The sequence below is a fragment of the Podarcis gaigeae genome, assembly GCF_964106915.1.
Source record: "Podarcis gaigeae genome assembly, chromosome: 3".
NCBI classification, from domain to species: domain Eukaryota; kingdom Metazoa; phylum Chordata; class Lepidosauria; order Squamata; family Lacertidae; genus Podarcis; species Podarcis gaigeae.
Genome location: NC_139680.1, coordinates 1,079,666 through 1,094,932, shown reverse-complemented (window position 1 = coordinate 1,094,932; position 15,267 = coordinate 1,079,666). Strand labels below are relative to the sequence as shown.

Genomic DNA, 15,267 nt, shown 5'->3' with positions numbered 1-15,267 from the left:
CTGGGGTGGGTGCCCTGGTGCTCTAGCAGGAGAAATAAAGTACTGTATTTTTCTTTCCATAACACACCCCTTTGTATAAGAATTTTTGGGGGACTCTGGGGAGGATTGCCCAGTGTTGTTGAGCTTTTATTAGGGGGAATTGCCAAAGATCACTCACCCGTTGAACCTACGCTCACACTTGCATGCGTCCCAAACGCAACCAATCAGCTGCCCAATTGCCACGGTAACAGCCAATAAACACCAGTCCTTGCCGCAGCCACCAATAGCCGATTACAATCTCCAGCTTGAGGCAGCAACAAATCCGACGTCCCACATATGCACTATCCGTGTATAAGACATCCAATTTTTAACATTCTTTTTTTTGGGGGGGGGGGGAATCTAGTCTTATACACAGAAAAGTACGGTACTTTCGCTCTGCTTTGGAAAGGGCCTGGAATTCTGAAATAATGTTTGGTATCTCTGCTGATTCAGGATAACACAGCTGGTCTTGTGGGTTTCCATTTCTTCTAGTGTGTCAAGTGATAGCAATGTATGACTACAGGGCAAACAATGAAGACGAGCTCAGTTTCTCCAAGGGGCAGCTTATCAACGTACTGAATAAAGAAGATGCGGATTGGTGGCAAGGAGAGATCAACGGTTCTTCAGGCCTCTTTCCCTCAAATTATGTTAAAATGACCACAGACTGTGACCCAAGTCAGCAATGTAAGTGAAATTTGTTTAATGCATCAATTCATTTGTTTTCTCAGCTCACATGCTTGTAGTTCAGGATCATTATTATCATCGTTATTACCAGAGAGTTCTAGTTCACCAGGAACATCCTTCAGTCACTTCATTCAGATCCACAGGTAGATGCACATGTTTGCCTTTTTCTTGTGTGTTCAGCTGCCACGGCTGGACTTGTTCCTTTCTGGGCAATTTTTGAGCTCTTTCACTCGCTCCATTCTAGCGTTGGTGTAGGACTAGATCCTCTCAGACGGTGAAGCGTCACCTCGTCCTCTTTCCTTCCAGGCAATGCTGTACTCTTCATTTGCACAAAGGATCCTACTCAGACTTTTCAGGTTGTAGCTTGATGTAGATTACTGCCTCCTTCCTTTTTCTTCGATTTGAAATTAGTTATAAAACTTCACAGGTTGCCCTTTTACCAGTTACCAGTCGGGCGTTGGAAAGCAAGCTGCTTTGGAATAGTTGGAATATTAACCCCAGAGGATACTCAGCTGCAATTTTGAGACAGTAAATATGAAAGTAAGGAAGGCTCAGTTATACTTTGGTTTCTCAGTCTTTCAAATGCTCCTCATTACCTTCTGGCAGTTATGACTGCTGTTTCTGCCACTTCCTGTCAATCACTGTATTCATCCTGATTAGACGGCATTGGCTTATTTAATGAGCATTCATTCTTATTTGTTTACAGGAGAGTTAGATGATATTGCATCAAAGCAACAGTTGTCCCACACTTTCCAGTGCATTTCCATGTAGTAGTAGTAGTAGTACAGTGGTACCTTGGTTCTCAAACTTAATCCGTTCCAGAAGTCTGTTCCAAAACCAAAGCATTCTAAAACCAAGGCACACTTTCCCATAGAAAGTAATGCAACATGGATTAATCTGTTCAAGACAATTAAAAACAACCCCTAAAACAGCAGTTCAACATGAATTTTACTAATGAGACCATTGATCCATAAAATGAAAGCAATAAACCAGGCTGCAATCTACTACCCAGTATCAAAAACTGGCAGTGATCTACCCATTGCCATTGGAGGGGGGAGTTTAATGGGGGGGAGAACACAAATTAGAGGGACAAGGACCGTGCTTGGTGTGCGTGTGGAAAAGGAGGTGTTTAACTGGATGCGGGAGAGGGGAGTTTAAGTAGGGGGGAGGAAAGGGAGGCAAAAATTCTCTCCCCCAGCCCAAGCCAGCCCTCTCCCCTCCTTAAGCATCTGCCCACGCTCCCCATTCGCCTGGGTGAGTCCCAGGGATTCTGTCTCCACTTGGGGCATGACGAAGCGGCAGCCACGGGCAGGTCGGGGCGGTGCTGCCTGCATGTCCCTGGCATGGCGGCACCAGGATGCGGCAGCAGCACCGGAGCGTCGAGAGGAGGCGGCAGCTGCTCCCGGCTGCGCTCCTAGCCACTGGATGCTAAGCCGGGTGGGCTGGAGCCTGCGCACAGTGCGAGCACCCTGATCCCCACCTGGACCTCGGTTGAGGTCGGGCTTGGAACAGGGGGACGGAGGGAAGGTGAGGGGCTGGGAAGGTCAACCTGCCCAGCGTACCTCCCCCAGCACATGCCCCCCCCCAAACACCACCTTTCTGCTCGCTGGGGAGAGTCGCCAACTTCCAAGTCTCCCTACTCCGGAGTCACTTACATTCCGAGGTGCCGCCCGACTCCACTTTGTATGGAGGAAAGAGGTCTTCCCAGCAGACAAAAGGGAAGGGAAGGAAATGGCGGCAGCCACTGCTGGGGCCAAGCTGCTCGCTCAGAATGGAAGTGTGCACTCAAATCATTTCCGGGTTTGAAGTGTTCAGGTTCCAAGTGGTTCGAGAACTAAGCTGTTCAAAAACTGAGGTACCACTATACTAATAATATTTATAAATCTGGCTCGGTTTCCCTAGCCTCTGTGTCACTTTCCTTATGCAGAAATCTGGCCCTTTGGGGAAGTGAGTTTGTCGTGGAGGAGCTCCCAATCAACTATAATTGCACAGCTTAATTTTTCAGTGTGTGACTTAATCCCACCTCAAAATAGCAACACTCTGGAGGTGCCCTGTGCTGAGTGTGCATTTTGAGAGAAGTGGAAAAACCCCAAACGAGCATATGGTGAATGAAGGGCAAAGTGTGGCTATACCCGCACAACTAAGGTCTATAAATGTTTCTCCTGCACTAGAGGAATGTATCCTGAAGTGGTCTTTCCCTCCAACATTCTCTAGTAGGCAGATTAGAATTGCCAATATCATTTTATGAGAGTTTTTATTTGACTTTCTATCTAGCCTTGGGAGACCTGTGGAACTTGTTTCCTGAATCTGTTTCTTAGCTTCCTGAGTCCAGAGCCCTGGGCTGTGGTCTTTGCTCAGTATGCTCTCTACTTCCTTCTCGGGTCCCATAACCTTCTAACTAACAATGGTATTTCAACAACTTTCTGCATTGAGACATAGGAAACCATTCTCTTGAGGTCACCTCCACGTAGAAAAGAGAAAAAAGATGTATTAGAACTGTATGCATTGATCAGCCCCCCACTGCCTTGTGGGACATCTTTGGGAGAAGAAAAGACTTGAGAAGGAAACCCTACACAAAATTGGAGTGGAATCTCTAAAGCAAGACCTACCAGATCTTACCATCAGAGGCCAAAAAATTTTTGTCTTAAATTATCTCTGCCTAGAAATTTTGCAGAAAAGGGAGGATCTTAAAGATTATGCTTCCAAGCTGCATGAAGGAGGCCTTTGATAGTGCTGGGGCTACCCGTTCAAATGAATAGTCATCCCTGAGAACAAGGCATTCACAGCCACCATACCATCTGACGCCGGGCAACTACTGAAGCAGCTAGAGTTTAAAGTTAGAATGAGTGAAGACAGTTCAGATGATTTGGAGGAGGATGGAACAGACTGTAGCCATGATGATATGCATATCTGGCAATGCGCAACAAGGAAAAATAAAAAGGCAAAGAGTGAATTTTGCAGACTGGGGAATGTCTTCCAGGGCAGGCTAACCCAGAGAAGCAAGTCCAGATGGTCATTGGTACAGAACAATGTGCACCTGATGACACCTGTGCCATTACATGTGGGTACCATGCTTGTTTCTCTGGTAGTGCCATGAGGAAGGCAGTCTGGGTACTGACAGTGTTTCCTTTGCCCCACCACTGGAGGGAGAAGCCCTGTCCTGGAGCAGCTCTGACTTGTCTCTCTCCTAGCAAACTCAGGAGTTTGTGGGTGGAATCCAACATGGCGCTGAATGAACATTCTGTCAGTGCAAGGATTTCTGCTTGTGCACTGGAAAGTTCTCCTCCCCCCTGCCCATGTGCCCCCTAAATCAGTTCTCTGGAGCAGATATGAGGGGGGCACTGGGCATACACAGTGAGGGAAGCGGGAGAAGTTCTTACCCTTGGTTGAATACTGGCCATGTGCTTCTCAACCTTTGGTTGCTTTCATTTTGCCAGGCAGGTTATATTTCACATGGTGAATCCTATTCAGTGTTTTTGTCTTCTGTTTCAATTTTTGTAATGCTTGTTTTTTATATTATTGTTCGATTGTAGATTGTGGGATTTTAACTCCTGTGAATACTAAGTGATGTAAACACATTAGAAGGGCAGGATATCTATCTGAATCCTTGAAGGTTCATTTTGTCCCTTTAATACCCAATCACTGCTGTGCAGGTGAGGGCTATTTTATCAGGACCACTGTTCTGCACAATATAGGAACTGGAGAAGTATTAGTAGTAGTAGCAGTAGAAGTAGCATATCAGTAATAGCATATCATACAAGCATTATATCACAACCAGATACACAGCCAGACTGTATTTCCAGGCACTGTGATCATCTGCCAGGGATACACATATTTTTGCCAACCTTCATGCCATGTTTGCAGACATTTTTGTAACACAGAGTTGGTCTGTCAGTGGGTCTGGTGTCTGAAGCCATCTCCCCTCCAAGGTCCTTGGGAATCTTGCCATCTTCCGTTCTGTGGACATGACCAAGCCAGTGTAGATGTCATTGAGACAGAAATGTGAACATGTTGGGAATGTGGGCTTTGGGAGAGCCCATTTTTGCTTGAGGCCTGTCCTGCCATGTGATGACCAAATTCTTCCTGAGGCAATGCATGTGGAAGGTATTGAGGCGTTGCTCCTAGCAGTTGTAAGTTGTCCATGACTCTTTATTACCATTCTTTATAAGGAAGGCATCCAAGGATGAGCTGTTTTGCTGGACAGTCATGTATATGTTCTCACGGAAGGGTGCAATCTTTTTGGGAAGCTTAGGCAGACATCCTACCTTGGGGGGCCGTGTCAAGAGTCCTTTTTGGCTGATGAGGTCAGGTCTATGAAGGCAGTGTGCAAGGGGCACCCCTGTTCTCAGCATTTCTCCTGCAGCTGGCACAGTGAGAGAATCATGACAGCCGTTGACCTCAGCTCTAAAGCTGCATTGTGACCCAGGATAGACTCTGTCAGGGAGTGACTGTAATCTCTTGAGAAATACATTAGGGAAGGCTTTCCTCATGGCGTTCAGCAGGGAGATCCCATGTTAGTTGTTACAGTCTTGACGATCACTTTTGTTAACAATGCTGGAGTTGTGTATCTCTTAGGGCATGGATCCTTGTTCCCAACACTGCAAGTGATTTTGTGGAGGTGCATCATGAGGGAAGTATTTGAGTCAGCTTTCAGCTCTTCTGCTGGGATTCTGTCCTGTCTTCCTGGACTGGCTGGACAAAGAGAAGTGGTGGGAGGCACCAGCCGGGGAAGCCTCCTATGAGGAAGGCTCAGAGCCCAGGGTGTGGTGGTGGGACAAATCAGAGGATGGAGGAGGGCAGAAGGGTTGGAAATTGAAGAAGCAACAGGCTTAAGTGAGAAAGGAGAGTCAAATGCAGAAAGCAGTGCAGACTCAGCACATGAAGCAGATAAGGAGGGGCCAGCGGCTGCAGATGCATCCATAGTGTTTACCTTTCCTACTGTAGTTGGCTCCCCTCCCCACTTGTCTCCAAGGTCAGGGAGAGCTTTGCACGTAGCAGAAGAACGAACATAGGTGGCCCCTCCCCAGCATAATTTAAGGCTTCTTGGGAGACATCTGGCAGGGAGGAGACTTGGGGGGAAGTAGTAGTCAGCTCCCACCATGGTTGAAGAGCCGGATGAAAATCTGTGATTGTCTCACTTTGTACCATGAATCAGTGCAGGTGCCTCAAGACTCTCTAGAAATTAGGGAGTATTGTTCTGTTTGAGTCACACCATAAACATTTTTCAACTATCAAAAGCCCATTGAGCTTTTAGAAAATCTTAGAAATTTCCCTGCTTCCCTTATTCTCCAGTTAAGCAGTTGACAGCCTTGTATAGCTGAGCCATTTAGTATTTGACAGATAGTAAAAATCAGCCGTGCATTATTTACCCATATAGTTTTCATTGAAAACATCACAAAGCGATGAGGCATGGTAATTCTTTATTAATAAGAAATGGTCTTTCTCTGCCATCTGATTGGCCCCTTGCAGGTTTCACTCAGAAAATCTAGTTGTGGTCATTTATCTCTAATTTTCTTTTCTTTTTTATTTTTTTAAGGATCCCATGTTGTCTTCCAGTGTGAAAGCACCTCAGAGACCCACTATCCAACTTTGACTATAGCATGGAGGCAGGTGGACAGCCTGCTCAGATCTCTCTGAAACAATTGATTTGCTTCGCTTCAATATTAAATCCACTCAAGACTTCAAATTTTGTTCTGTATTGTACAGTTACAGTTTCTGCAAACTGACTAGATAGTGGGTCTTTGTGTGGCTTTCTGCACTGTTCTATCTTGTGTTCTCTATTCCCTTTATTTAGGAACAATTAGTGCACTTGTCAAGGTATCTCTTGATGTGGTGCAGCATTAGGCACACAAAGACCTACTACTGATTGTACTGTTTCACCTGCTTAGTTCTGCTCTTGGGATGCTGCACCTTGTATTTCCTTGGTTGATTTGTGGTTTGCTGATCTCTCACCATGCACTTCATGTATGATTCTGGACACAGTGACTGGGCTATTGAACCAAAAAGGAACAGAGGTGGAATAAAACTTGGTGTGCTTCTTATGCACTTTACACTTCCACTGTATCTGCTGGCTTTCAGATCTTAAAACTCTCTTGTCTGACTCAAACACCAACTTGTCTGTCAAATGCTTCTTTATATGGATTTTGAGAAAAGTTTCTCTCAGCCCATTTTATTACGTGTTAAAGTAAAGAGCAAACCCGAGCCACACCTATTTTGGTGGGCATTGTTTTTTATGTGGTCTAATTTTAGATTCTGGGTGAAAAGAGATGTGGGGAAAGGTCTCTCTTCTGTTGCTCCCCCTGCTCCTGATAACACCATTAGCAGCCTGATGGGCTGAGAGCTCCTAGGCGTGGCTCATCCCTTGCCAGGTGCATCAGTGCTGACCCTTTGGGTGATGCTGGGTGGGGGGAGCAGCAGGGGAGGGAGGGCCCAGTCAGCTACTGGGTGGGGGGCAATATTCTAGACCCCATTGTGTTCCCAGGGATGTCAGAAGGAGCACGACAGGACCCCCAGGGCCTTTCTGTCGGCTGTTCCTCTTCCATTGCCAACCCAACTTCACGTTACTTAGTAGAGAGTCCCATGCAGCATGGCTGGCTGCGGAGAGACCCCCGGACACCCCTGCACCAACCCTATTTGCCCAGGTTTTCCATCTGAAAGCTGGTTGAGGGCAGCGAGTGGCTTAAAGCATGGAGATTATTAGGAGCCTGGAGCAGTTGGGAGAATAAGCAGAGCACCTCTCTGTGCCACGGCTCCCCTCCAACATGCCCACTTGCAACGGTTCTTCCTGGAGAAAAACAAAATGCTTCTGTGATTCAGTGACACATACTTACATGTGATGTGTAGTGGAACCCTGAGAAATAGCAAGCTATTTCCTTTTAACATTCTATAGCTACCCTTAATGCCAAAGTTAACTATCTGTAACAATAAAACATGGTATTATAGTTGTCCCATACTGAATATTTTATAGATCTGCAATTGGCCTCTGGCAATTTCCTAGTCAATGACACTGTCAAAATGAGATTCCTATTGAGAGCTTATATTATTATTATTATTATTATTATTATTATTATTATTATTATTCCTGCATCAGTTTAATATCAGTTGAAGTTCACTGTTTCTGCCTCTCCCTTTGAAGGGGAGGATAGGATGACAAGATAGATCTAGAATAGAGGCAGTCTGACAGAATGGCCCTATTCTCCAAATTTACTACATATCCGCAAGTGATTGGATCCCCAGTTTTAGGGGAATTTCCATTTAGATTGGTCATTTGAAGGCATCATGAAGCTAACATGTGGCAGAGTAGTATTTTGGTTGTAATTCTTTAGTGATTTAAATATGTTATTTTCTGTCATGCATACCACTTCAGTAATTTAACTTCTTTAAGATTATGTCTTGGGGAAAGCTAGTATTTTTTTAAAGGATGACAATTTTGTAAGGCAATTAATTGAGGTAAGACAATTTCTTAGAATTTGAGAGTGCAAGCAACAATTGTGATGTGTGCAATCTGAAATGTTTACAGTTTGGATATGCAAAACTTAGGTGGTACTATCAAAAAGTGTTAATTTCATTAACTCAGAAGTATTTTGTTCATCATTCTAACAGTGTAATCCTGTTACTTGGAAAAGAGTTCCTTTTAAGTTTGTTTAGGGTTCTCACCTAAATAAAATGAATGTTATGTACTCTTAATAGACGTTTATCAAAGAAAGAAAAAGAAAGAAAGAAAGAAAGAAAGAGGGGAAAGATTCCTGTATATACTTTTATCAAGTAACAGATTGTAAGGTGGGTTTTATGTGCAATACAGGAAAGTTATGTGCCTCAATAAATTATGAATGGGTTTTCTCTTACTTGTGTTTTCCTGTGATCGTATCTCAAAGAATCAACTTATCAATATTGATTGCTGCAAGTGGCTCAGTGTTCAGCTGGTTCCCCGTACCGTCTTTCTGCTTGATAGTGGACATTTAGCAAATGTTTTGATGCTACATCAATAAAAATGCTAATTGTGCAGTATTGCGTCCTCTTCTCACAAATTGTGATTGTGGCTTAGCAACTTTCAGCCAAAAGATCCCTGATGGGCTCTTCTGGAAATGTTTCTAGTCCAGCTCTCCAGCCCCACATGGCGACTTGACAGGGGCTGGAGCTCTCTGTTTATACCATCTCAATCCCAAAGTTCATCAAGCCCTTGGCAGACCTCAAACACGGCTGTTGCCATTTTTGCTAACCTGAACATAGCCTCATACAAGGGTTCAGACAAAATCTGAGTTTCCAGTAACTTGTGAAAGGGTTTTGTTTTTTGTTTTTTATTTGTTGGCTAATCATTCAGAAACTGATGATCAAACCAATTTAGTTGCTGGATGAATTATCTTTGAAAAGTCCTGAATTGCAGGGCGAGATTAAAGAACCTCTTCATGCTAACTGTTAGAAGAAAAGCGAAAATCATAAAGCTTTTAAATGCATATACTGTATTGAGTAGAGTTTTTAAACTCCTGCACCCCAGAGAGCAGTAGCTTAACAATTGCCTATTTACAAATGCATATCAGGCAAATTGCTTATTTACAGATGCATCTCAGTTCCAAAAGTTTCTAGGCATTGGATGCCTCTGCTCTTCAAACCAAAAGCCAAACATTCTGGCAGACAGACTAAGCTTTTAGGTGTGCATCCATTGGGCTCTCTGAACTGTAGGCCTTTCGCTTTAAAGACGAATGGCTTTGTTGTTGCAGATTTCTTATGGGTACCTGTTACTGTTATGTCTACCTGCTTGTGCAACAGAATAAGCTTTCCCTCCTCGCCTTGCCTCCTTGCACTCCCAAAATCTCCCTCTGAGGCAGGTTTTGGTAGCATGCTTTTTAGGTGCGGCGGGGTGAGAACGAGAGAATTAGCCAAAGAATAGGATGCCCATAAAGACCTCACAAATGGGGGGGATTAGGAATTGAGGGTTCTTGACTAAACCTAGAAATTACAATCCAGCCTAATTAAGAGTTCTGGAGAACTCAAAAGATTGTTAATGATTTTGTGGATATTTTGGATGGGCATCTAAGCAGCTAGAAAACTACCATTTATTTATTTTTAATAGGTCAACATAAAATGAATGAACCACACCATCAAATTGTGATTTGTTCTTAACAGTATATACCAGGACATGAGGCTTTGTGCTCCTTCTATGCAATCCAACCATAAACTGATGTCAATCAGCCTGTTACAAGAATGCTGACAGATGTATGATTTGTAGTGGTATTTTGGGCTGCCACAGCATGCTGCTGCTTTACAGTGCAATCTTGCACATGTGTCCTCTTGGATGAGCCCCGTCAAGATCAGTTGGGTTTGCTTCCAGTTAAAGGTGCATTTTGACTGCAATTCTTTACACAGGTGAGAGCAAGATCCTCTAAACTTGACGAGTCTTAAGTCTAAGGACACATAAATAGGGTTGTGTTCCTTTTATTAGCTATCTTAAATGCTTACATATTATAGTGTTGTATTTTTTGCCTTAATAAATTTTCTTCTTGGGTTCTATAATATTTGAAATAATGTTTAGTGTCTCACCATGCAAACACAGCATATGCTGTGTATGAGATAATGGTTATTTGTTTTTTTGAAAACTGGAAATAACTATGCAAAAATACTTTATTAAAGAGACACACAAAGTTATATGTTTGTGTATGATTTCTTTTCCATACGGTTAGCCTAATTAAATTTATCTCTGGGCATGGAGAGCTATTGTGCTAGAGTGGCTCAGTGGTCCAACTAGGAGGGTCAGACCGAGTTGTGTCTCTAGAGAGAGTGAGCCGTCTCTGCCAGGAGAGTCCAGGGGGTTTCTTCCAGCTCCCATCCGGCCCAGCCAGCATGACCTGTTGTCGGGACAGCAGTGTGCTCAAATGTGCACTCAGCGACTGATGGCTCAATTCTAACCATGCAAGCCTTCTTGAATTTAGTGGTGCCTACTCCCAGGGGAGTGGAGCTAGGATTGCACCCAAAGATACCAACTCTTTCAACAAAACAACTCTGAAGGCCCCATTTCTTCATGCACCAGTGGGTTTAATTTAATTGGTTGATTGTTTTGCGTCAATATGTTAGACCTTTCTAAGATTTAGAAAACTTGGGTTATGGAAGAGATACCTTAAAGGGTCATGGAAAGCCTGATGATTCCCCTACAATGTGGTTCCACTATCCTTTGAAACAGAAATGGAAAATGTTTCTAATTGCAATTATACTGGGAAAAGTTGAAAGATATTCAACTTGTTTTAGAGGGGGTTTGCATCCCCCCCCCCCCAGCTCAGGTTTGCAGCGTGGAGGTTCTTACGGAGCCAATATGGTCATTAGAGGCCAAGTGACCACTGGCTATCACCTTGGGCTGTGGCCAAACCTGGATGGAGACAGCTTGCCCTCCATTGCCCAGGCTGAGGTAACCTCGCATGTTTATTGCAATGGGCCTCTGAAAATGGTTCCAAAAAGTTTGACTGGATTAGGGCAGCAAGAGGGCTTTGTGGGATTCCCTGGTTTCCAGTCCAGCCCAAGCCCAAGCCTGGCTGTGAAGTCTCAAATGGCTTGAGACCAGATCGCCTTCTCCCCCAGGATCCCTACCTTAAGATCTTCTTTGAGCCACTGACAAGCGCGGCTGCCATGAAGGGGGCCTTCTCTGTGAGGACATCTGTGGTGATAAATAGTTTGAACTACCGTTTAATGTGCTGTGTAATCTTGTCGTTTTGTGATATTGTTATTTTCATTGTAATCTATGGTTTTATGTTTGTGTGCCACCCAGACGACATTGGGCAACCTTACGCCAATGGTAAATAAATGTTCTGTGTAACAGGGCTGGGCAATATCTGGTTTTCAATGTCACGATATATCACCAGCTAAACATCATGATATTTGGATATATCACAATGTCTGAATTAAGGCTGGAACTATGTAGAGGTGACTGTGGTAATAATGCCACAGAAAACTGCCACTACTTATGGGTCTTACTCTAAAACGGATAAATTTTTACTTACCTTTAACATATTGTTAAAATGGTTATGTTATAGTGCTACTGTACTGATAATGTTTAAATTAGCACATTTTCTCTAAAATTAAAGGTATAGAAGTAATTCTGTAGCCTAGATATCAAAGGTAAGGAGGGAGATTGTTTCCTAAAAAAAATAATTACACTACTAAACAAGAAAAAAGCCAGTTCACAATCACTGTCACACTTTTAGATACAGTTGTACCTCAGGTTACATACACTTCAGTTTACAGATGCTTCAGGTTACAGACTCCTCTAACCCAGAAATAGTGCTTCAGGTTAAGCACTTTGCTTCAGGATGAGAACAGAAATCGTGGTCTGGCGGTGCCCATTAGCTAAAGTGGTGCTTCAGGTTAAGAACAGTTTCAGGTTAAGAACGGACCTCCGGAACGAATTAAGTACTTAACCCAAGGTACCACTGTATTCAAATATATATCACTATTGAGTCTTAGTTGGACGTGTGCATCCCACAACACCAGTTATTAGATTGTTTGTTAATTTTCTTTTCTAAACCAGGCCAAAATAGAAAGAATGGAATGGATGAATTTTAACAGAACAATAAATTGCTAAACACAATTTATATTTTTAGTGCCAGGGGAATTTGCATTTCTTATATAAGCCAAGCCAAAACAGAAAGAATGGATTGAATTTTACAAAATTAAAAAATACTACTAAACAAAAAATATATTTTTGCAAGGAAAATTTGATGCATTTAATTATATGAAGATTTACTCAACGATAGTGTTCTTCATCTGTAACATTACAGATTTCCAGAGACTATATTAATGTTTTTTGTTTTTTTAAAAAAAAATTATTAAATTTTTTCATAAACTCTCAATCTTACAAATTTCACATCACATATTTTAACTTTTTGGACCTCCCTCAACTCCTCTAACAATCATCCGTAGTTGAATTCCTAACTTCACATTCCTTAATTATAATATCACCTTTAAATAAAAGTTTTTTCCCCTCATTTACATTCTTACAATATTTCTTATTTTTTTCACAAAGCTTCTTTAAAACACACTAGCGTTGTATGCTCTTCACGTATAGTTTTCAAATATTCTCTAAACTTTCCCCGGTCCTCTAAAAACCTATGGTCCCTTTGGAATCTAATTTTTCCAGTTAATTTATCCAGTTCCGCATAGTCTGTTAGTTTTGTTCTCCATTCTTCCAACGTCGGTACTTCTTGTTTCCATTTTTGAGCCATCAATATTCTCGCTGCTGTTATTGCGTACTGAAAGAGTTTACAGTCTGTCCCATACTTCAATTAGCGATTTCCGGAAGATATGGTTTTCAAAGGATTTATAACCCTTTTTCTTCTCTTGCCATAGGTACGCATGCCACCCAAATCTGTTATCAAATCCTTCTAAGTCCAGGAGTTTTGTATTTTTAAGTTTTATCCATTCTTTTATCCAGCAAAGACATGATGCCTCATAGTATAACTTCAAATCTGGCAGGGCAAAGCCTCCTCTTTCTTTTGCATCTGTTAGTAATTTATATTTAATTCTCGGCTTTTTGCCCTGCCAGATATATCTTGAAATCACTCTTTGCCATTCCTTAAAAATCGTTACTCCTTTTAGTATTGGAATCATCTGAAATAAAAATAACATCTTTGGTAGCACCGACATCTTGATCATTGAAATTCTACCCCAAAAGGATAGTTTTAACCTTCCCCATACCTCCAGATCTTTCTTAATTCCATTAAGTAATTAAGAGACTATATTAATGTTAATAGATTAAGGTAAAGGTAAAGGTACCCCTGCCCGTACGGGCCAGTATTGACAGACTCTGGGGTTGTGCGCCCATCTCACTTAAGAGGCCAGGGGCCAGCGCTGTCCGGAGACACTTCCGGGTCACGTGGCCAGCGTGACATCGCTGCTCTGGTGAGCCAGAGCTGCACACGGAAACGCCGTTTACCTTCCCGCTAGTAAGCAGTCCCTATTTATCTACTTGCACCCGGGGGTGCTTTCGAACTGCTAGGTTGGCAGGCGCTGGGACCGAGCAGCCGGAGCGCACCCCGCCGCAGGGATTCGAACCGCCGACCTTTCGATCGGCAAGTCCTAGGCGCTGAGGCTTTAACCCACAGCGCCACCTGCGTCTGTTAATAGATTAGTTATTAATAATAACAAGTGTGTGAGAAAGTAAATGAGCAAGGGGGGAATTGAGAGTTCTAGGGAAGGGACGAGGGTCTGGAGGAGAAAAGGAGGGACCTAATGAGGGAGATACACAGACAATTGCACAAAGACACACAAACACAAAAGAGGGAAGTAGGCAAAGCAGCATTTTTTTCCCTTTTAATTTGAAGCAGCTACAAGAGCATGTTTCTCTGCAGTTTCCTAAGCACAGGGGAGGCAGCGGAGGAGGCGGGGAGCTACTTTAAAATGTTTTTTTGTAATATTATTTTTTATTAGTTTTCAAATTTTAACAAATCCATCCAAATTATTTAAATTTAATATATTTTTCAAAAAATAATTAGGTTTCCGGCTCCTGTTGCAAGCATATGTCCAATACATTCCTGATGTTACCGCCTTCATTCTTCTTCTTTAATCACCTTCTCAACCTTCTAGTAGTTTTAATCCATTTTCATAGCCAGCGGATTTTGTTACCTTGCAATAAGTGCCATTGTTTTTTCCAAAACATGCATAGTCCTTCCAGCATTCTGATCTTGAACCTGGTGTGTAAAGATGATTCATTGCTATCACCCTTTGTCCATTCACATTCCTCTGCTCTGGTCTTACTGGGCTCTAAATAACTCCCCAACAGATGGCTGCTCTTTAGCCCCCAGTTAGAGAACAAAGTCACATAAACTGCTAGATATAATTAGCAGTCCTTCATTTTATCAAATTAGTCTCTTGTCCACTCCAGTCCAAAGATAATTTCAATATTGTCTATTTCAACCTCGGTTGGAAGGAGAAGGTCCCCAAGTATAAGCCGACTCGAATATAAGCCGAGGCACCTAATTTCACCACAGAAAACTGGGAAAATTTATTGACTCAAGCATAAGCCGGTTCAGCACACCACATACCTCCTGGTGGGCTGGAGTGCGTGTGTGCGTGCATGCAGGCGCACACGGCAGAGGGGGCTTCTCTCTCCCCCCAGCCCCTCCCGTCCCCCTGCCTACCTAGGGTGCTGCCGAGAGGCAGAGGCTGGTGGCGGCAGCAGCAGAGAAGAACAAGGCTGCTCGTTCCTCCTCCGCCACCACCAACAGCAGCAAAGGCGGTGGAGGAGGAAGGAGCAGCCCGAAAGGACCCTCACTTAAGTATAAGCCGAGGGGGGCTTTTTCAGCAAAAAAAATGTGCTGGAAGAGTCGGGTTATACTCGAGTATATACGGTATATAAAATCATTGTGAAACTCTTTGTAGAGCATAAATCAGTGTTTCCCCTTTCTTCCTTCAGTATCAGACAGAACAACATAGTGACTGCACACGATTCTTTCCTTTTTGCAGGGGAGGTCAAGAAAGAAAAAGACCATTTAGGAATCAACAACAACAACAATCTTTATTACGGTCCAGAGACCAACAAAACATTACAAATCAATACAGAGTTCATACAGCCTACCTCCAGGT

The 15,267-nt window shown here is 43.0% G+C and overlaps 1 protein-coding gene across 14 annotated transcripts in view; it reads left to right on the top strand.

Annotated features, from left to right (window-relative positions):
* The window catches only part of ITSN2 (intersectin 2), a 92,949-nt gene that overhangs the window by 58,106 nt on the left and 19,576 nt on the right, over nucleotides 1-15,267 (top strand). For 9 of the 14 annotated variants that reach the window (XM_083729742.1, XM_083729739.1, XM_083729732.1 and 6 more), the window contains one exon: nucleotides 511-702. In XM_083729742.1, coding sequence (XP_083585868.1) covers nucleotides 511-702 — 192 coding nt within the window. Of the gene's footprint in view, nucleotides 1-510; nucleotides 703-6,238; nucleotides 10,343-15,267 lie in introns of those variants that run through there. The other 5 variants (XM_083729735.1, XM_083729733.1, XM_083729734.1 and 2 more) reach the window with 1 other exon arrangement.